Genomic DNA, 22,847 nt, shown 5'->3' with positions numbered 1-22,847 from the left:
CCTGGACTGACTGGACTGGACCTCGACTGACTTGGACCTGACTCTGATCTGACCTGACTGATCTGACCGACTTGGAACCTGACTGGATCTGGAACTGACCTGGATCTTGACTGGACCTGACCGACCTGGATCTGACTGGATCTGGACCGAACTGACCTGGACTGACCTGGACTGGATCTGGACTGGACTGACCTGGACTGACTGGACCGATTTGACTGACTGGATCTGGACTGAATGACTGACTGGAATTTGGACTGGATCTGGACTGACTGGATCTGACTGACCTGACTGAATCGACTCGATCTGGATCTGGATCTGGACTGACTTGACTGGATCGAACTGGAACTGACTGGACTGATTTGACTCGGAAATCTGAACCTGGATCTGGACCTGACTGACTGGATCTGGACTGATCTGGATCTGACTGAATTCGATCTGGACTCGATCTGGACTGGACTTGACTGACTTGACTGGATCTGAACTGGACCTGGACTGACCTGACTGGACTGAACTGACTGGACTGGATCGACCTGGACTGACCTTGACTGGACTGGACTGGATCTGGACTGACCTGGACTGATCTGACTGACCTGACCTGACTGATCTGAACTGGATCTTGACCTGACTTTGCTGGATCGGACTGATCGATGATCTGGACTGAACCTGACTGACTGGACTGACCTGGACTGGATCTGACTTGATCTGGACCGAACCTGACTGGATCGACTGGACTGACTGACCTGGACAGTATCTGGACTGGCTCTGACCGACTGACCTGATCTGACTGGACCTGGACCGACTGACTGGACTGACCTGACTGACTTGACTGACCTGGACTGACTTGGACTGGACCTGAACTGGATCTGACTGATCTGAACTGACTTGACTGACTGGATCTGACTTGAACTGGACTGGATCTGACTGAACCTTGACTGACCTGATCGGACTGGACTGACTGGATCTTGGACTGATCTGACTGGACTCTGACTGACCTGGACTGACCTGGACTGACTCGACCGATCTGACTGGACTGATCTGAACTTGACCTGACTCTGGACTGAACTGACTGGAACCTGGACTTGACCTGACTGACTTGACTGATCTGGACTGACCAGACTGATTTGACTGATCTTGGACTGATCGACTCTGGACTGGAAGTGATCTGGATCTGGATCTGATCTGGACCTGGATCGGGACTGGACTTGACTGACTGATCGACTGGACCTGACTGGATTGACTTCGATCTGGACTGAACTGGATTTGAACCAGATTTGACTGGATTTGAATTGATTCGGATTGATTTGAACTGGACTGGATGGGATTTGACTGGATTTGGATTGACCTGGATTGATTGACGGATTGGATTTGGATTGGATTTGGATTGGATTTGGATTGGATTTTAATTGGATTTGGATTGGATTTGAATTGGATTTGGATTGGATTTTTGTTGGATTTGGATTGGATTTGATTTGGATTGAATTTGGATTGGATTGGATTTGGATTTGATTTGGATTGAATTTGGATTGGATTGGATTTGGATTGGATTAGGATTGGATTTGAATTAGATTTAGATTGGATTGGATACTGAATTGAATTTCGCGAAGCAGATGGAGGACCAACGTTCACTTAGGTTCTTCGAAAGCTTGTTTATAAGCTGTAGAAGCCTCTTCTGACCTAAATAAGCCCTTTATCAGTCTCCAATGTTTGTTGGAGAGAGTACTTCAACTTGGTTTGCATGAATAATAAAAATATTTGTTTTAGGGAAAAAATAATAACACAGTTATTTTATTTTGAAACATGAATATGTATTGTCAATATATCAGATATGGTTGAGTGAGTACTAATAAACAGCCTTAGCAGCCTTAGTCTGACAGAAAACCATCACTTCGTCATCATTGAAAATGCGTGATGCGATTTAAAGAAGGATTATGGCGATAAGAAGGATAAGAGCTAAGAATACCTGAGAAACGAATTGTATGTACCTGAGGCCGAGAAAACTAAATTATAAGAGTCCTTTTTGAATAGTTTCGACATCAGACCTGCAGGCTGTCAGTTACCCAATCTTAACTCCCTCTCCCCGCCAAAACCATTGTCACCACCGAGGACGGTGCTTATATTAGATTTTAATAACTATGTATAGAATAATATCGTAACCGATGATACTATTAGAGCTGCATGGAGCTGATCAGTCTAAATCCAGTCCGCCGGTATCTGCAATAGCAAGTAACAAGTTACAAATACATAAATACGTAAATTTATTGGTGAATATGTGTTATCGACAGAGCTTTTTTCGAGTGTTTCAGGAAATAAAAATGACCATAAATAGGTGAAGGTAATTAAAATTGTACCACGTCAGAATAAAGATGTTATTCTTTTTTCCTTTCCTGTACTATACAATTGACCGTTTTCACATTTTTTCGCCTCTTCCGAGTGTGATATGCCGTTAGACTGTGCAATCCAGGGACTATTTTAAACAGAGTATTGTAGAAAATTACTACGCGAATTTTCTTTGAAAGTTTAAGCATCGAAATTCAGGACCAAATTTGCGGCATGGATGATGATTGTTTGAATTTAAGCTAATGAGTATTTTCAATAGAAAACATCAAGAAATAAAATGCCAGAGCAGAAATAGTCCCCAGAGTGAACTTTGTTTATGTTAATATAAATCCCTTTCGAATCCGCAAATTTGCATAGGAAGCAAATAAAAGTGAGACCAGTATTGTCCTACTGGTTTTGAATTTTAAAAATTAAAAATTAAAATTTTAAAAACTTGAAAATTATTAAATTTTAAAATTAAAAAAAGTTAGAAAAATTTGAAAATCTTAAAATTTAGAAATTAAAAAATAATTTTAAATTTTAGAATTTCAAAATTGTAAAATTTTGGAATTTTAATTTTAAAAACCTAAAAATTTAAAATTTTCCAAATTTTTAAGTTTTGAAATTTAAAAACTTAAAAAGTTAAAAAAAAATAAAAAAAGGAGAATTTAAATTTTATAAATTGAAAAATTAAACATTAAAAATTTAAAACCTTAAAAACATTAAATAATTTTTTTTTCAAATTTAAAGACTTAAAATCTTAAAAATTTAAAAAAAAAATAAATAAAAAAAAGTTAAAACAAAAAAAAATAAAAATTTAAACATTGAAAAATCAAAAAATTAAAAAATTGAAAAATTAAAAAATTTAAGAATTTAAAATCTTAAAAGTAAAAGATTTAAAAATTCAAAAATTTTAAAATAAAAAATTTTAAAATCTGAAAAATTAAAAATTTATAAACTTAAAAATTTAAAAATTTTAAAATTAAAATTCCAAAAACCTTAAAAATTTTAAAATTTAAAAAAAAATTCAAACATTTGAAAATTTAAAAATTATAAATTGAATTAGGGAATTGTTCTGTTTTCCATCTCACTGAACATATATTCATCTTATCGCAAAACGAAAAAATACAGCACCAATCTCGTCGCTTGTTTTTGCTAACACTGCTAAAAAAAATCACAAAAATAAGAAACAAACCAAATTCCTTTTCATTGCTGTGTTTTGATAGGATGGAAATAAGAGCGATGGGATGAAGTGCAAAACGTTCCCCTATAATATTATACCGATTTTCGGTAATGTTTTCCAACGGTGAGTCTGCAATATAATTCAAGTATAATGAAGCATTAAATCCATTACAATCCATTTTCACAAGCAGGAAAAAGTCATTGAATCCAACCGAAATTTGCAAGATTTATAAAATCAAAAACGAATATACACAATCAAAAACGGTATTTTTCCAAACACATCGAAAAAAGCTATTGTCATGTTTTATATAAATTATGAGCCACAATTTGCTACTTTAATTTTTAGATTCATTAGCAAGATGCATCAACCAAAACAAATTAAAACCCCACCACCTTCACTATTGGTGCTACCTCCACTAAGGGAACGGTTATCATACTTATATCCGGAACCGGGTCACTGTCGTCTGCTAATACATCTAGATTAAAACTAAAACACGACGTGTGCAATGGTCAGTTCGATGAGTGTTGGAAATCAAATTCTCCACCGTCAACACAAACACTGCTCGGAATAAGTCCAACGCTCGCTCGTTCTGTATAGCTCTCTCAATTCTTGCACACTCAAAAACTCGCTCAGTGAGGCCGATAACGACTACCGGCGCTGTGCGATTTCTGAGTGCAAACCGATGCCAAGTGTCCTGGGCGGAGGCAAATGTGGCAACTTTGGTGTCGGTGGTGGCATTTTTCTGGCGGGTGGCCGTTGTGGCCACACACTGCACACTCCCTGTTGCGATAGTCAATCTTCGCTTTCCCCGCTCTGCTGTCAGTTCTCGCTGTCTTTGGTTGATTTTTCTGATTATGGTGCTGCTGGTTGCGTTGCTTCCGACCGGGATGATTCACGGTAGTGGTCGAATAGGCTGTTTCCACCGCTTTGCTCGGATAGGTTTGATGATGGTGGACTGCCGGTAGCTTAGAAGCCGGGGGCTTTGTGTGATAGTGGTGACGTTGTTGAGCATTGTTCGCTGACAGAGCCGTTTCCAGAGCTCGATTTGCGTTCAAGTGGGTTGGCGCCGCAGGTTGGGAACTAACCATATATTGGGACCAGCTGCCTTTCTGTGCATTGGAGCCATGATAACCTACTCCGTGGCGAGAGGATCTCTTGCTTGATGCGGGCTTAGATTTCCCGATACCCATCACAACATGAAAACACCGAAAACACACATCAACACATCGATCGGCGAGGGGACTGACTCGTTCAAGCTGCTAAACAATACTGCTGACTGCTGGCTGCGATACACACAGCGCAGAGTGACGTTGATCGCAGACTTGCAAGCCTCGCCCTCTCCGGGCGGGGATACAGTGGATGGGAGGAAAGGGAAATTCCAAGAAATCAAATAAACATCCCGCTTAAGCCACCTTGCGATATAGGTACCTTTCTCGTTTACTAAAAAAACATGAAAAAATGTTAAGATAGAAATAAGATGAGGAAAATTCCATTTGTATTAAGTTCTGAGTATATTGATCGAAATTCAAGAAACATGCATCTTTGATCAAAGTTCCGTAATGGAAGGGAAGATCTGGTCCATTTTAAAAAACAAAAATTCAAATCAGATTCCTGCAGTTTAGTCAAACCAACCCATGATTTCGGTGAGCCCAGAAGAGTATTTGTCATCAAGACAAATAATGTTTTTATAGCTTGATAGAAATGTAGAACCGAACACAGAGTTTAGGTCGGATTAGTTCGGAATTTCCTATCTAGTTTGTATCTTTGTATTTTCGTCAATCTTCTTCTTCTATATACATAAAAATGAATTTCTGTCTGTCTGAACCTTATAGACTCCGAAACTACTGAACCGATCGGCGTAAAAATTTGTATGCAGAGGTTTTTGGGACCGGGGAAAATTCTTAAGATGGTTCGAGACCCCCTCCCCCTTTGGAAAGGGCTCCCATACAAATGAAACAGAAATTTCTGCATAACTCGAGAACTATTCAGAGAATGAATCAATTTTAGGCGAAACGAAGTTCGTCGGGTCTGAAAGTGGATGAATAAATATCAGGGTTTGCAGAAATCGCTCTCAATAGATAACCAAAGAAAGATAAAACTGTTCCGAGTCATAAAAAGCCACGATAACAAATTTATCAAACCTAAGAAAAAAGTGCGAAAAACAGAATTGGATAGGCAGCCCCCAACGATAAGTGATGATTCTCACATTGTTCTCGCTCAGCTGTGCAGAATAATAGTTAGAATGCACCATGAGAACCAGTGATACCCGCGTTTGGAGCTTTTTTAAAGAAATTTATCATGAGGTTTAGCCTCCTGAATCAGTTCTTTATCATGACAGCTTGCGAAAAAAATCTTTCGCGGTATGTCTCTCTATTGGATTCAATCCCTGATAAATATAAAAAAAATACTGGGTCTGTTAAAATATTATGTAACGCGACAAACGTCCATTTGAGAACCCCCACCCCCTCGTAACAATCTGTAACAATTTTCAAAACTAGCCCTCTCCCCCTCAATAACGCGTAACAAATATTTTTTTGAAAAAAATCTTGATTTTAGTAGGATTTGAAACAAGTTACAATACATTATTATGCTTTGTATATTTTTTTTAGCTATTTCAAGGGTAATAAACATTTTTAAACATTTTCAAATATATTTTCTCTATGCAATCACACCTTCTTACTTCTTATGGATCCTGTACACCTCCGGTGGTGCAAAGGGCCGACTTGAAAGATCTCCATCCTGAGCGTTGCCCGGCTATCGCTTTAACCTGTTGCCAGGTTAGATTTCGGTCGACTTCTTATATTTCTTTATTGAGGCTTCACCGCCATGAGCCTCTGGGTCTGCCTCTGCTGCGATGTCCCGCTTGGTACCAGTCTAATGCTTGCTTACAGATTTCGTTTCCGCCCCTACGTAGATTGTGGCCGACCCAGCCCCACTTCCGAACCCGAGTTTCTGTTGCTATCGGCCTCTGGTGCCAACGACGATGGAGCTCGTTGTTTGAGATCCAGTTGTGAGGCCACCAGGCCCGAATTATATACCGCAGGCATCTGTTAATGAACACCTGCAGCCGTTGAGTGTTCTCCACTGATACACAACATGTTTCGCTAGCGTATAACAGCACAGATTTGACGTTAGAGTTGAAAATTCATAATTTGGTGCGTTCACTTATCTGCCTGTTTTTCTTTTCTTAGATATTTCTTAAACTCGCAAAGGCAGCCATTGCTTTCTTGATCCGTGCGCCTATGTGGATCTTGGTACCGCCGTCTGACGCCATTTGGCTACCAAGATATTGGAAGATTTCAACATTCTCCACTGGTTGCCCGGCTACTGTGAAACTGGAAGGGGTCACCGTGTTTACATCTAACGATTTGGTTTTATTGACATTGATGACTAAACCTGCCGAAGAGGAGCGCTCAGCAAGGTCATTGAGCTTACTCTGCATATCAGAGCGCCGTTGCGCGAGGAGTGCAACGTCATCAGCCTTTTCGAAGTCGTTTAGGTGCTCAATGGTTATAAGCTGCCATAACAGCCAGCGGTTTGGTTCACGGTCAATCCCATCGACCAGAATCTCGTCGATTACGATGAGGAACGGTAACGGTGAGAGAATACATCCTTGCCTCACACCATCTACGACCCGGATAGGGGCGGACAGGACCCCATTGTGCAGCACTCTACACGAAAAGGCCTCGCACTGCGCTTCAATGAGGCCGATGATTTTCTCAGGAACCCCCTTGCGTCTCAGGGTACCCCACATATTCTCGTGATTGAGACGGACTGACGGATTGAATACCAAGTAAAGGGACTCTTGGAATTCGTTGACCTGCTCCAAAATGATGCGGAGCGTGACAATATGGTCCACACAGGATCTTCCAGTACGGAATCCGGCTTGCTACCGCCGGAGATTCGCATCGATCTTCTCCTGAATCCGGGCTAGGATAATTTTGCACAGGACTTTGAGAACGGTACACAGCAACATAATGCCTCGCCAGTTATCGCATACAGTCAGGTCACCCTTTTTGGGCACCTTCACTAAGATACCTTGCAGCCAGTCGACCGGGAAAGTTGCGGTGTCCCAGATATTACGAAATAAACGATGCAGTAGTTGAGCGGATGTCATGGGGTCAGTTTTGAGCATCTCGACTGATATGCGGTCGACCCCTGGGGCTTTATTTGATTTCATGCTTTGGATGGCTGTTGAATCTCTAGCAGTGATGGAGCTTCGGTATTGACGCGTGTTATACGTCGGATCCTAGGCAGATCATGCCGAGGTGGTGATGGCCTGGCTGGCACTTGAAAAAGTTGTTCGAAGTGATCGAACCAGCGTTTCAGCTGGTCAGTTGGGTCGATCAATAACTGATCATTCGCGTCTTTCACAGGCATCGTTGCATTCATCTTCGCCCCGCTTAAGCGTCGTGAGATATCGTAGAGGAGGCGAATGTCCCCGGTTGCGGCGGCTCTCTCTCTCCTTCGTCGGCCAGAGAGTCTGCCCACGCTCGCTTGTCCCGTCGACATGAGCGTTTTACTTCCTTCTCAAGAGCCGCGTATCGTTGACGGGCTAAGACTTTGGCTCCTCTGGTTTTCGATCGCTCTATCGCGGCTTTGGCTTCTCTTCGCTCCTCTATCTTCCTCCAGGTCTCATCGGTGATCCATTGTTTTCTTTGGGTGCGCAGTTCGCCCAGATTATTCTCGCTGGTGGTGATGAAGGCATTCTTGATGGCGGTCCATTGGTCTTCCACGCTGCCACCTTCCTGAATATCAGCAGCACGCGTCTCCAGTTCTTCAACGAAGGACCGTTTCACCGTGGCATCTTCCAGTCGGCGTGTGTTGAATCGTCGTGTCTGAGCGCTTAGTAGGAAGCCAACTCTGCGATGCCGGGGAGCGTGTTCACCTCGTAAAGCAGAATATAGCAGAACTTGTCCCGACGGCGTTCTGTGTTCTCCAAAGTTTGACCAACGGACTTCACTCAGTCTCAGGATCTCAAGCTTCATGCGGCGTGCCTCATTGGCAAGTTGTGCCAATTTACCCTGCTGGGCTAGGGTGCAATCACACCCACCCCCCCAAATTTTGTGTAACAAATCGTAACAAAAATTAAACAACCGCCACCCCCTCTGCGTTACGTAATATTTGAACAGACCCACTTATCTTTTTTCACTTCTTGAGAGGTTGTGATATTTATTGCACCATGTTAAGTAGGGTGAACAACCTAATTTGGACAACTTTGAAAAATCAATGCAACTTGTAACTGCGTATGGAAAATAAATGTTTGGTATCCTTTTGTTTTTCTCGTACAATAAAGTTGTACCGAAAGGCTATCGTTTCACTAAGAAAATAAATTCTTTATAGAAGGCTCGTAGACCCATAATTTAAATTAAAAATAAAATTTAGTTAATTTTTCATACAGTAATCCTTAACCGATTTTCTCGCAACAAGTTGCATACGTAAGGTGGACGTGTTGATCGCTGTTGAATTTGATAACGATCGGTCATTGCGTTTAAAATTGATAAAGAAAATGGTGAACTAAACGGAAAAGGTTGGTGTCTTGGCTAAATACGAGAAAGGCAGTACCACTACTGAGTGGTTTAATTTGGTTTTGCCTTTCTCGTATATAAAGTATACGTAAAGGGTATATGTTCGTTCCAAAAACAAACTTTTCATAGAGGGCATGGAGACCCATAGTTTTATATGTCAATCGACTCCGTTCGACGAATTGAGGTGATGTCTGTGTGTGTGTATGCACAAAAACTCTAGCTCATTTTTCGTACACCCGATTCTTTTTTTCCACGAAAAATGCGTTCCGTGTAAAAAAAAGTTTTCGGTTCAAAATTTGAAAATCTGTGTAAAAAAAAGTTTTATGATTTCTCAACGAATCATGCAAGATGGAGCAACTTGTATGGGATTTTTTTACACGGCCGTGCAAAAACAGAATCGGGTGTACTTACCCTTAACCGATTTACTCGCAACGGATTGCATTCGACGAAGAATCTTGTCCCATTGTTTCCTATTTAAAATTGGCCGGAACGAACAATAGGATCAGAAGTTATGGCCAAAATACTGATCCCAAAACCACAATACAAAATCACTTTTTTGACACTTATGCTCATCAGATTTGCTTGCAACAAGATCACATTCACTCTTCTTCTGCTCCATGTTGACTGACTTGAAGGCTACGCTTGAAGGTTGCAGCAGATGTGTTGAAGTCGAAGAGCTCGTAAAATTCGTTGAAGCTCCTTGACATAAACCTAATTGGGTAATGTAATCCATAGTCTGAGTTCCTGGCATGAAGTCTTAGAAACTCTCGTTGTCGAAGGACCCGCTCCGGAGCACATAGGCTGAGACAAGATGGTCGGCGAATCGATCTCTCCTAACAGTATTTTTGCAACGAATACAGCTTGTGAGCATTTCCTTTTTTGCTCAAGGGTTTCGATTCCAAGAAGTCTACAGCGATCTTCATATCGTGGCAAATTTAGAGGATCACGCCAGGGAAGACCACGTAAAGCAAATCTGACGAATTTGTGTTGAATTGCTTCGATCCTAGCGATCCAAGTAGCTTGATACGGAAACCATACAACGGCATTCGAATCGAGTATTGACCTCACAGAACAGAGAGGCATAGCGGGTCACGAAATTCCTTAGTTATTTTGAAAATAAACCCGAGCTGCCGGTTGGCTCTAGAGATCATGTGGTTATAGTGTATGCGAAATGTGAGTGCCAAATCAAGTGTAACACCCAGGGTTTTTCTTCCTGTTTGGGTTTGCCACTGCGACCAGTTATTAGGTTATAGCAATCTTTTACAAAAAGAGCAATATGTATATCGATCACTTTCAGTGACGCCGGGAGTGGGTACACCTAACCAGCGGATGGCAGATTTTAAAACAGTTTTGCATAAGAACCTTATACAGCACAGTAACTGTATAATAATTTGGCATATTTAATTCCGGAAAATTTTAATACAAATGTTGTATTAAAATCATACAGATTTGTATTATTTTAATACAATATCTGTATTAAAAGCTTACAGAGCTGTATAGCCAAGATTTTATACAATATCACGGTGTAAAAAAATTGATTATTATCGAAGTTTCATGTACCTCTGATTTTTTTTCACAGAAAGTTAGGTCATTAGAAATGAGGTACGGGGTGTTTTAAAATATTTCATCGGCGATTTTTTGAAAAAAGTTAATTTTTTTTTTCTTCTCCAATATACCGTAAAAAAAGTCAATTGATAACCCAACATTGGATCAATCATTGTAATTTACCCCTCAAAACTGATTATATACACATTTGAAGCCTTATTGCCTTTCTCGTATCTATATAGTTAACCTATCTTGACACGGGTATAAAATATTGAAAAACATTTTTAAGGTTCAAGCGTTTCTAAAGTGTTATTTTTTATGTTTTGAAATCTTTGCTGAGACAATAATCTAACTCTGGCATCTATATTGTTCTCTGATGAATATTGGTTTTGTAATTCTATCTTCTGACATTTTTATCAGATGACCTGCCCATTGGAGTGCGCCGTATTTTATGAGATTCAGAATGTTCTCTCCTTTGATGATAGATTTTGCTTGTAATTTCATGCGCATGAGCCACATATCTTTTTTTGGCCTCTCACCGAGTATTGCACGCTGCATCTTTCGCTAAAAAAAATCTGAAAGTATCCTAGGCTGCTTTTAACGTTTCATGTCCGTAATTGCCCACCCGGAGAATTGAGAAATTATAAAAAGCGAATTTCGTTTCCATCTGAATTATTTTTCTTCACCTGTATTGTACGAGACCTAACTTAGTCTTAAAACTGGTTATGTACGCCAGAGGTAACCCTATTTAAAGCAGACATTCTTCATAGGAAACGTCATTGCCAGTGTTTACAGCATTGTTAGTGTTTGTCAGCATTTCAAAGGTAAATTTTGTTTATACATCTTCAAACATATCCCCTTTACTTTCTTAGCACAAACAATGTACTTAATCTTGGTAGAGCTTATGCATATGCTCCTAGGTTTTGCAGATGAAATTAAGCTCCTTATGAAACGATCGCAGAGTAGTGGTGGAGACTTTTGTCTCACTGAAGATAGAGATGGTGAGAAAGGACATATCCACTCACAGTACCAGTATGAAGTACATTGCTACGGATAGAAATAAAAATAAGAGGATGTACAGGAGATGATTGGAAGCGTTGAAGAAATAGTTCACATTGGAATGCTTGTAAAATGGGATAATGATCCCTAGTAACATTGTTGTAGCTACTTATGTATAACGGTTTAAAGCACACATAAAGAGTAAATCGCTATCTTCATTATAAAATCATAATTATTACTTGGGTGCAAGAAGGGTTTTTTACAGCTTACCAGATTACTGCTCATAAAAGTATGAATGACCCACACAAATATGGAATCAATCAAATGTAAGACAGTTGTGCTTATAGCAACAATATAGTTTCCGTAACATGCAACCGGAAATGGAGTTTTATCTGTGTAACTCTATCCAATAGCCTATTTCGGACATGAAGCGTGGTAATTATAAGAAGCAGGCCAGTAAGGTTTTAGGGCTTTCGAGCAAAATGTGCTGCGAACAATATTCGGTAAGGTTATTGTACATGGTATGTACACCACAAATGATGAGACACTGTATATAGAGGAAAATATGAACCCTTTAAAATATGGCAGACTGACAATAGGCTGGTCTCATAGTGCAAATATCGGATGAAAGAAATGTGATTACAACATTCAATAGAGAACCATATTTGGGCTGGAAAAAGATGATAATTGTTAAAAAAATGAAAATAAAGCAAAAATAGAAAAAAATAAATAAAAACATAGTTTAGGAAGGCTTGAATTACAGAAATTGATATTTTTCGAATATTTAGATCTATTTCAAGATAGATTTTCTACTCAAAAAAGTCTACAAATGTGTACATTTTCAATTTGAGGATTAATTACAACGATTGATCCTTTATTGGGTTATCAATTGACTTTTTGTACGGTATATTAGAGAAGAAAACAATAAAAATCACTTTTTTCAAAAAATCGTCGATGAAATATTTTAAAACACCCCGTACCTCATTTCTAATAACCTTGCCTAACTTTCTGTGAAAAAAAATCAGAGGTACATGAAACTTCGATAATAATCCATTTTTTTACACCGTGCAATAATTGTCAGATTTGTTTTTTGGGTGTAGGACAAATATGGGACATGTCTTACGCATGAATGTTCCTGGGTGGGGCAGTCAAAGCATTGTCCTACCCATGATTATGGTAAGAACATGTTATCTAGGTAATTATTCTACTCACAATTCAGTCTGAATGGTTAGATTTCTAAGTCCACCCAAATATCATCAAATATATGGCACTTTAACGTTGCATAGTTGCATAGGTAGGCATGTTTGAAAAATTGGTACGTTGATTATGGTGGGAATGAATTGCTCGACCGGCCAATCGCCAAGCATCGAAATCATTTCTAAAATTTACCAACCATGAATGATTTTCATATCCACTCTTCAACGGAAAATAACGTTCATTCTAACGTTAGGTAGCGTTAGGTAGCATGTCTGCTTCCAACTTTGATTTTCTAAATGAACAATTGCATCTCATGATAATGGGTCCAAACAATTCTTTGAAAGTTTCAAATGGGAATACCCGCTCTTTAAAAGGAAAGGAAGATACATTATTCAACTTCCTATCAGTTCATAAGGTGCACATTGCCATTATATTTGAAACATATTTAGAACATATTATGGACGAGAACAGCTTTCCTGGGTAGCTTACCAGACTGATCAAAGCAACGTTGGATGGTGTGCAAAACTGTATGAAGATTTCGGGCGAACACTCCAGTTCGTTCGAATCGCGCCGGGGACTAAGGCAAGGTGATGGACTTTCGTGCCTGTTGTTCAACATTGCGCTAGAAGGTGTCATGCGGAGTGCCGGGTGTAACAGCCGGGGTACGATTTTCAACAGATCCAGTCAATTTATTTTATAACCGTTCGCAAAATCGTATGAGGTACTTGATAAACCTTGGTGGCTTGTAGCGCCACTCTCACGTGTGAGAGACCACCAGTCTGTTGTTTTGCTCGACTTTCTTGAGACAATACCTCAGGGGAAATCCTCGAACGGTTGCTGGCTGAATCTCCCAAACAGCTTGCCAAACCAACGGAAACCCAAACTCGCTCCGCTTATCCCTTATTGCCCCTCGTACTCCCTTAAGCTCGCTCAACCCAATACTCACTGACCGAAGAGGAATAGAAGTCTGAAATAACCAATCTACCAACGAAAAGACTAAAACGTACGAGAACAGTGTGTTCTAAACGGAAATGCTGCAAATAAAATCAATTGGCATCCAGATCTTCTAGTTCAACTTTTATTTATAAAACTACATTCGGGTTGGACGGGAAACTAAATGGGCTTATGCTAACCTGGGAAACTATTCATGGCCATGATTATAATGTTTCCACGTACCTGCGCAGGATTTTCGTAGCGATGGCGGGATTCCGGCGGGTGCCGAAGACGGAGGGCTTTCCGGCGGGGTGCCGAAGACGGATGGCTTTCCGGCGGAGTGCCGAAGACGTAGGTTTCTCCGGCGGGGTGCCGAAAACGCGGAACTGTCCGACGAGGACGATGACGACTCGTTCGACCGTTCTGGTGACGTCGGTGTCTCCGGAGCGTCGAGTTACCGGCGGCTTGCCAGTGGGCGATCGCTGCTCCACAAGATGGCGGTGTGAGCTCGTGCGCAAATGGCCGAATTAAAGGTGCGGAGGGATTATTATTATTGTCTTTATTTTAGAGGCTTCCAGCCCTAGGCTGGCTCACCTCTTAGGTGCGGAGGGAGTGGCGGCTGGACGGAAGACTTCCGATTTACGATCCTCGAGAGCGTCCGGAATACCGTTCCCTCGAGTTAGTAGCCCACTTTCCCTTACGACCCGGCTTCACGTACCTTTCCGATTCACTGAGCGAGGACTAAAAGGAAGCCACTAACTCTTGGTTCAGGTTCGGTCCAGCGTACGATAATTAGCGACGTACGGGGGCCGTGCTCTCGGAACCTGACCACCGGGGGTTGTAGCGTACGGGTGGTTCTACGACAGTTTTTGGCGACTGTCGGGTCAGTTTCGCTCGACTGACTAGCGAACTTCACTCCTCTCCGTTTAGCTACCTCGAAAGGCGGGCCTTAGCGGACACACGAGCTCGAATGGTCGCTCTGCGACCCACAACGAAATTCGGACGGGAACCCCAAAATGACTCCGCTGGTCGCTTTCAAATCTCCAGCCCGTACAAAAAAGCGCCTATGCGCTGGAAGTCCAACGCGAATGGCGAATGTTAGTCAAAACTAATTAAAAACGATTTAAACGAATTACCTTTTTTTCCAAATAATTCCTCCGGCAAATGGAGTAGAATCACGTAATCGTCAGGCGCACTGACGGAAAATAAGCTGTATCTGGAAGACATCAAAAGATTCCTTTTACATCACTTTACTTTTTTAAAACCACTGTTCTCAGTTTTTTACCTTCGACAGACTTTGAAGGTGCACACGTTTCACTTTGGAAGTTTCACAAACTCGGAACTAAAAAACCGCGATACTTCTACTCCTATAGTGCGAGCGAAAATGAACGAGCTTAAGGGTTCTATCCTTCAAGAAACCTTGAAGGACAATTGCAAAAATTGCAAAAAAAAGAGCTCTATACTTTCAGGAGCCATTGCTGCACTCACTGAAGAAGTATACCACTTCGCTCAGCCGAGACGCAAACCGCACGAAACATTTCATTATCCCAAGACATTCAAGTAGTCAGGCAAAGACTGGTTGCATTTAGGTCTCGCTTTGGACTTTGAATCGTCAAGCCGACTTAACGAATTCTAGCATTATTTTGCTTAAAAAAATAAAAACGTCCAAAGCTAAATTAATTCAAATGAATTAAAATATATACAGAAAAGAACAAAAATAATTAATTTACAATAATTAAGCTTTAATTCAATCTAAATATTATTCTCTTTAATTCAATTACAATATTAAAACTAATTTCAAAATTTATTTACAATTGATTTTGCTTAAAAATATAAAAACGTCTAAAGCTTTTGAATTTCTGCGTCTGTAACCGTTCGGGAAATGTTCTCGAGGATTTGCTAAACGGTGGCTTAAGCGCAACTCTCAAAGAGAGACCACCGGTCGTGTTTGATTTGCCCGACTTTTGGAGACCTTTTCGCTCAGGGAAACTTCTCGAACGGTTCGCGGAATATAATAATCAATTTCGTAACGCATGCACTGTTTCTGACTCTCTCTTAACGAAACGAAACTTAGGGAACGCAGAAGGAGTGTTCACATTAAGAAACGAAACTAGAACTTAATTGGATTAGTGAATATGTTTTATTTGCCAACTGGCATTAAAACGTTACGTTAGTTCAATAAATTCAAGAATTCAATCAAACACTATATTTCAGAGCATTCATTCGTACTGGACGCGATTAAATCGTACGGAATGGGAAAGAGCAAAACATGGCCATGTAATAAAAAGCTCTTCACGTACCTGCGCATGATTTTTGTTGACTCGATGCTGGCGGGAACGATGAGGCTTCGATGTCTTGACGATGGCGACGATAGCTACAAAGATGGCGGTCACCGGCGTGTCCGTACTGCGAATTGGCGCGCAGCGATGAAGATGACCCGTGCGATATGGCCGATCTAAAGGTGCGGAGTGAGTGTCGTCTGGAACGGAAGCTTCCGATTTCGATCGGAGAGTGTTTTGGCACTTGGCCTGGATTTCCCCGGGACGATCGGTTCCGCCAAATAGAGCCACACGTACCCAAGCGACCCGGCTTCGCCTACCTTTCCGGTTCACCGAGCGGGGAGTGGTGTGTCCTCTATCCTTTGGCTAGGATCGAGGTTCGTGGCGTGCGATTGACGACACGCAGAAAGACGAACCTACACTCTCTAAACACTGGTCCAAAAATGTAACGTAAAGAACCTTTCCGTCGGCAATTAACGACCGACGTGGAAAATTCGCTACGATGAACTAGCGACCTCACTCACCTCCGTTTGGCTACCTGCTTGAGGCGGGCCTTCGCTGGGCACACGGGTCGGACGGTCGACGGACGAAATCGTGGTAGATTACCACGAACGGAATCTCGATGAGATTAGCCGATTAGCATGGCGATCGGAGGCATGGCGCCTGTTTGCCGCCTATTTGCAGCTCACATGCGTGCCATAATGAGTTGAGCTTTTATAACAAATACTATAAACTTAAATTTGGTACAGGAACGAACAGATTTTACTAACGCAAACGAAGACACACGATCATAAATTAAAACAAAATTCAAAATTTATTTTTGTTTTATCGGTTTTAATTGAATATTTTTATTTAAATTTTAATCGAAATAAACGTAAAACGTTACACGTCAAAGACGAAGTACATGCTTGTGGGCGGAACCGAGCGCGACAGGGCCCGCCTGGGAAGCAGTGTTACGATAGACGGGGATACCTTCGAGGTGGTCGAGGAATTTGTCTACCTCGGATCCTTGCTAACGGCTGATAACAATGTTAGTCGTGAAATACGAAGGCGCATCATCTGAGAATAATGTGTCGAAGGGAAGATCCATAAAGTACGTCACGCAAAATCGGCGATTTTCAACCGCCCCACCCCTTCGTCACACTTTTGTAATAAACCTCTAAAATTTTTGTATGGATCGTCACGCTGCTCTGAACCCCCCCTCCCCCTAGAGGCGTGACGTACTTTGTGGACGACCCCGAAGTTGGAACCCAGTAATAAAGTTAATCAGTTCAGTGCGTGTTTTCTCGTATTTCGGACAGCGGTGATTCTCCAGGAAGTAGATCGATCGGTCGGTCATCAAAATTAAGTTTTGTTTTGTGCGGGTGAGTAAGTTAATCAGAAATTGAAAATTTAGTTCGCATCCAATTGTGTAGTGCGTCGATGAATGAAGCCGATTAGTGACAGAAAATTCAGCCGTACAAAAAAACGCAGGAAGCTGCGTGTCCAACACAAAATCACATTATTTTAAGAATTGCTCAACTATATTAAATTTAATTTTTATATTAATTCACTTTAATAAAATTATCTGAGCAGAAAACGCAATCGATTGGACCTCGGTCCACTAAACTAGGAAAAAAAACACAGAACATTTAACACCACTTATTTCTTTCAACTCACTCATTAATTTTTCCTTCAAATTAAACTAAAATTACTCAAGGAAAATCTTAAACTTTCAAGAACTGAACGTAAGTATTTTATTCGCTTCTGCTCTCCAGCCGATTCGTAGACGAAATGAGCGAGTCTGAGTCGTACTTGCGCCAAGAAATTTTGAATCTTTTGAAATCATTTTACTATTCAACTATTCAAGCCTGAGCTATCATTCAATTTTATTGTAAAGCATATTCAAATAAAATTGCGCCAACCGATTAGCATGGCGATCGGAGGCATGGCGCCTGTTTGCCGCCTATTTGCAGCTCACATGCGTGCCATAATGAGTTGAGCTTTTATAACAAATACTATAAACTTAAACTTGATACAGGAACAAACAGATTTTACTAACGCAAACGAAAGACACACGATCATAAATTAAAACAAAATTCAAAATTTATTTTTGTTTTATCGGTTTTAATCGAATATTTTTATTTAAATTTTAATCGAAATAAACGTAAAACGTTACACGTCAAAGACGAAGTACATGCTTGTGGGCGGAACCGAGCGCGACAGGGCCCGCCTGGGAAGCAGTGTTACGATAGACGGGGATACCTTCGAGGTGGTCGAGGAATTTGTCTACCTCGGATCCTTGCTAACGGCTGATAACAATGTTAGTTGTGAAATACGAAGGCGCATCATCTGAGAATAATGTGTCGAAGGGAAGATCCATAAAGTACGTCACGCAAAAATCGGCGATTTTCAACCGCCCCACCCCCCTTCGTCACGCTTTTTGTAATAAACCTCTAAAATTTTTGTATGGATCGTCACGCTGCTCTGAACCCCCCCTCCCCCTAGAGGCGTGACGTACTTTGTGGTCGACCCCGAAGTTGGAACCCAGTAATAAAGTTAATCAGTTCAGTGCGTGTTTTCTCGTATTTCGGACAGCGGTGATTCTCCAGGAAGTAGATCGATCGGTCGGTCATCAAAATTAAGTTTTGTTTTGTGCGGGTGAGTAAGTTAATCAGAAATTAAAAATTTAGTTCGCATCCAATTGTGTAGTGCGTCGATAATTAAAACAAGTAGCGTTCGTTCTATTGTTTTTGTTTTAAATCAAACTACACGTTTACCAAAACGAAAAGCTCAAAAGCCAATTCCAGCGCTTAAAGAGGGAAATAAAATTTTGTTAACAAATGGCGAAAAGGCTCAAAACCTTGCTCAGCAGTTAGAGAGTGCCCATAATTTTAGTCTAGGTCTTATTAGTCCAATTGAGGGTCAGGTTACACGGAGCTTTGCAGACATTCTCAATCAAGAGAATGTTTTGACCCTTCGTTGGGAACTAATCCAGCTACTGCTGCTAATTCATTGTCTCAAATCACGAAATAATTGCACATAGTTTTAACAATACCTGCAAACCTGTTCAAATCATGATTGCATACCCTAATGAAGTGGATTGAAGTGTCACGTAACGCAAGACGAAATTTCTGCAAGGCTGTGTGGCAGGCAGCAGCATCGTATCACACCAATACCATTAACTGTGCCAGCAGTGAATACAACCCCATTCGAACCAGTTCACTCGCAACAATGGGACTCTGCTGTTCGTGCTTCGAAGACGATACCAGATACGGCGGCTACAATACTCGTAATCACCAAACAGAGTCTGACCTACCATGGATGCATGTGCAACAGCCACAGCTACAACGCCGACCGTCGTCCAATTATTACCTGGCGCCGGCGGAAACATCTCATACCACAACAACCGTTCGGGTGGTGCAACAATCGACGACTCCATCACGGCTCAACAGTAGTCGACCCGCGCCAACCACACCATCGCCAAATATCAACAACCTGCTAATCAAACCGGGGGTTACCGTGAAGATCGCACCAAAATCCAGAGCTCAGCAGGTGACGATCGTCGAAGTGCAGTATTGTGACGCATGCGGTAAATCGGATCATACCAAAACAACATGCCGGTACAGGGAGCGACTGTGTTTCTATTGCCGGGAGGAGGGCCACATTATTTCCGTTTGCCCGAAGAAAAAGCGCCAACAGCAGAGAAAGCATAACCAACGCAAACGGCAACATGTAGCTAAACGGCATTAGTGCCAGCGTGAATTATTTTATTTGTCCTTTTTGAACTTCAAAATGTGAGTGAGAGGGTTTAGATTTAAACAATGTTTAGTCTGTTCTTAAGTCCATATTCGTTATGTCAGCAGTATTTGAGCGTTTGATCTCAATCATCGATAGCAAAAAGGGATAACGTGTTTTCTTTCGTTTTGTTTTGAGTGTGCTGCATTCTGACTTACCTCCAAGCGTGCGGAGAAAACCCTGGGCACTGATCCAGGCAGTCATCACACTCTGCGCCGTCGTAAATTTCATTGATAATTACGCCCTGGAAGCAGAAGATGAAAATGTGAGTGTAAATGACGCAAAAATGATAAGTGGAAAAATAAAAAAAATAAAAACATATGTTTAGGCTTTCGAGCTTATCTTTCTATGAGTTTTATTTGTCAATCCTTTACAAATTTGAGGCGGTACATTCATTACGTAGAAGATTTTAAGGGGAACCGTCGTAGTTGTTGCTCCATATTTATATAATTAAATTTAAATAACCCAATTACTGATTTCAACCAAGTTACTTCTAATATACTTTTAAGAGCCCCAATATAAGAAAAGTCCAACCCAGTACTGCTTACCGTTTTTAATTAAATTGCTTTTAGAATTTTTGAGAAGAGTTTTAAAAACTTGGTTTGCCGTGAAGATTTTTTCGATTATCATCTTTCTGCTTCTTCTACTTTATGCAACATCAAAGCGCCAATACCTTTTCGTCTCAATAGTTTTCTTTCGTTTACTGATAGTTTGTGGTGTTGGAATTATCAACGTCTTTCAAAAAATACTCCATGGTTGTTTCTTACGGGGAACATACGTACCGCGTAATAAACCGTGTGAATTCGAATACTACCGTAATCTATTGTTGGAGCAGGCTTGTTGAGTAGAAACAGGCAATCAATACTTGGTGTTCACAGAAGGTGGTCTTGGCCATCCAGAAGAAAATCCTGATGAGCATGCATTAGGGGACTACACGCGTATCCATAGTTCTATTGGCCTGGCGGTGCATGTCCCTTAAGACAGTCAGAATAGAATGAATCGGGTGTAATATGAATTGCTTCATCGAACACGAATCTTAAAATTCAGATCCCCTGCGCTCCTCAGGTAAATTTTTAGGCTACGCTTCTGTCCCATACATATACATAAACCACGCATAAGAGGAAGGCTTGCGCCCGTTTCCTCGTTTCAGATACATAGCTGCCATCTACTATCGAGTAGCAAGAGTTTTTCGCGACTATATTAGGGGTGATCAAAATAATTTTTGCTACTGCCTAAAAATCACCTGCATTCAACCAAATATACAGTAGCCGTTCGATAACTGCAAAATGTTTACTTTTCAGTTAACGAATGCCGTTCGATAACTACAACGCATTCTAGACGTCAAACGGTTGTCAATCGACGTCAGATGCAATAAAAGTGCATCTAAATGTGCAGCGCAATGCAGCTGTCATTGAGTCCGATAACTGCAAAACTGTTGCAACTATCGAATTGCAGTTAAAAAGCATTGCAGTTAAATGACTTGCAGTTATCGAACGTCTACTGTACTATATTAACAATATGATTCACTCTCACGAAATTTTGGCGACACCACATGTGGCGCCAACTCGCGTCCAAAAGGATCGATACACACGTAAATCGAACTACCCAAAATATGACGTTCGTTTTACACACACTTAACCCTATTGTTACCGACAGGGTACCCGGGTACCTTTTTCGTTTTCAAGTGAAATTTTTTTTAGGGTTCTAAACATCGCAGGAAATTTAAAACTCCGTGACATCTTCAAACTCGGAAAAATGGAGGTTTGGGTGGTATGAAAATGAAAATCCAGTAAGGGGGGGCTTGGGGAGGGGCTTCTGAATATTTTTACCCCGTAACGTACCGACAGGGTACCCGGGTACCCACGTTTTGGTATGACCATAACTTCGTCAATTTTCAACCGATTTACATTGATTATTTCCGTTTGCTATGGATTAAGAAATTCATCCTCTATCCGATCCATGTCACATAGGACCGATCCGGATTACCAGGTTACCGAAGTTCCGGATTTGCTAGACCGTGTTTCAAAAATAGAGAAGTTGATCTTATAGAATACAAATGATGATTTCTTGTATCCCGAGCTACCAGTTTCGCAGAAAATGCGAGGATTATGACTTCCCAACGTATTAGGACCACGCGATCATATGGACTCGGAACGGACATCCCGGAATAGGTTCCCGTGGGCCCTATTTATTTTATATTCGCAGCCCTTCCTGGCAATATGGGTATCAAAATTCTTGAAATTGTTTCGGGAACATGTTATTCATATAGTTGAAACCATAGGATGGATATGAACCGAAACGGTCATTCTGGAACAGGTTCCCGGAGGGCCCGTAGTGGCCAAAAACTCATTTAGAATAAACCCTAGCAATATGGGTATCAAAATTCTTGGAATTGTTCCGGAAACATGTTTTCCATGTAGTTGAGACCATAGGATGGATATGAACCGGAATGGTCATTCTGGAACAGGTTCCCGGAGGGCCCGAAGGGCCCGTAGTGGCCAAAAACTCATTTAGAATAAACCCTAGCAATATGGGTATCAAAATTCTTGGAATTGTTCCGGAAACATATTTTCCATATAGTTGAGACCACAGGATGGATATCAACCGGAACGGTCATTCTGGAACAGGTTCCCGGAGGGCCTAAAGTGACCATTAATTCATTTGGTAGAAACCCTGGCAATATGGGTATCAAAATTCTTGGAATTTTTCCGGAAACATGTTATTCATGTAGTTGAGACCATAGGATGGATATGAACCGGAACGGTCATTCTGGAACAGGTTCCCGGAGGGCTCGTAGGGGCCAAAAACTCATTTAAAATAAACCCTGGCAATATGGGTATCAAAACTCTTGGAATTGTTTCGGAAATATGTTATCCATAAAGTTGAAACCATAGGATGGATATCAACCAGAACAGTCATCCTAGAACAAGTTCCCGAAAGGCCTTTAGTGGCCACAAAAGACACCCTGACACCTACATTTAAAAGACACCCTGGCATCAAAATTCTTGGAATATTTTCGGAAACATGTTTTTCCAAGAAGATGAGACTGATGTTGGCTGAATGGCTGTTAGGCCGAATGGTTATTGGGTC

The 22,847-nt window shown here is 41.1% G+C and overlaps 1 protein-coding gene and 1 long non-coding RNA gene across 2 annotated transcripts in view; both read right to left on the bottom strand.

The window, feature by feature from the left end:
• Positions 1–22,847, bottom strand: part of LOC134211429 (four and a half LIM domains protein 2-like) — a 589,158-nt gene that overhangs the window by 433,512 nt on the left and 132,799 nt on the right. The window contains exon 2 of the mRNA XM_062688275.1: positions 19,916–20,001. Coding sequence (XP_062544259.1) covers positions 19,916–20,001 — 86 coding nt within the window. The remainder of the gene's footprint in view (positions 1–19,915; positions 20,002–22,847) is intronic.
• On the bottom strand, positions 1,781–4,933 carry LOC134211431 (uncharacterized). Its single transcript, XR_009979020.1, has 2 exons — positions 3,936–4,933; positions 1,781–2,211 (listed from the first exon to the last, which is right to left on the bottom strand). It is a non-coding gene; the product is annotated as an uncharacterized LOC134211431 (long non-coding RNA).

This window comes from Armigeres subalbatus, chromosome 2, assembly GCF_024139115.2.
Source record: "Armigeres subalbatus isolate Guangzhou_Male chromosome 2, GZ_Asu_2, whole genome shotgun sequence".
NCBI classification, from domain to species: domain Eukaryota; kingdom Metazoa; phylum Arthropoda; class Insecta; order Diptera; family Culicidae; genus Armigeres; species Armigeres subalbatus.
This window is presented reverse-complemented; position numbering and strand designations above follow the sequence as displayed.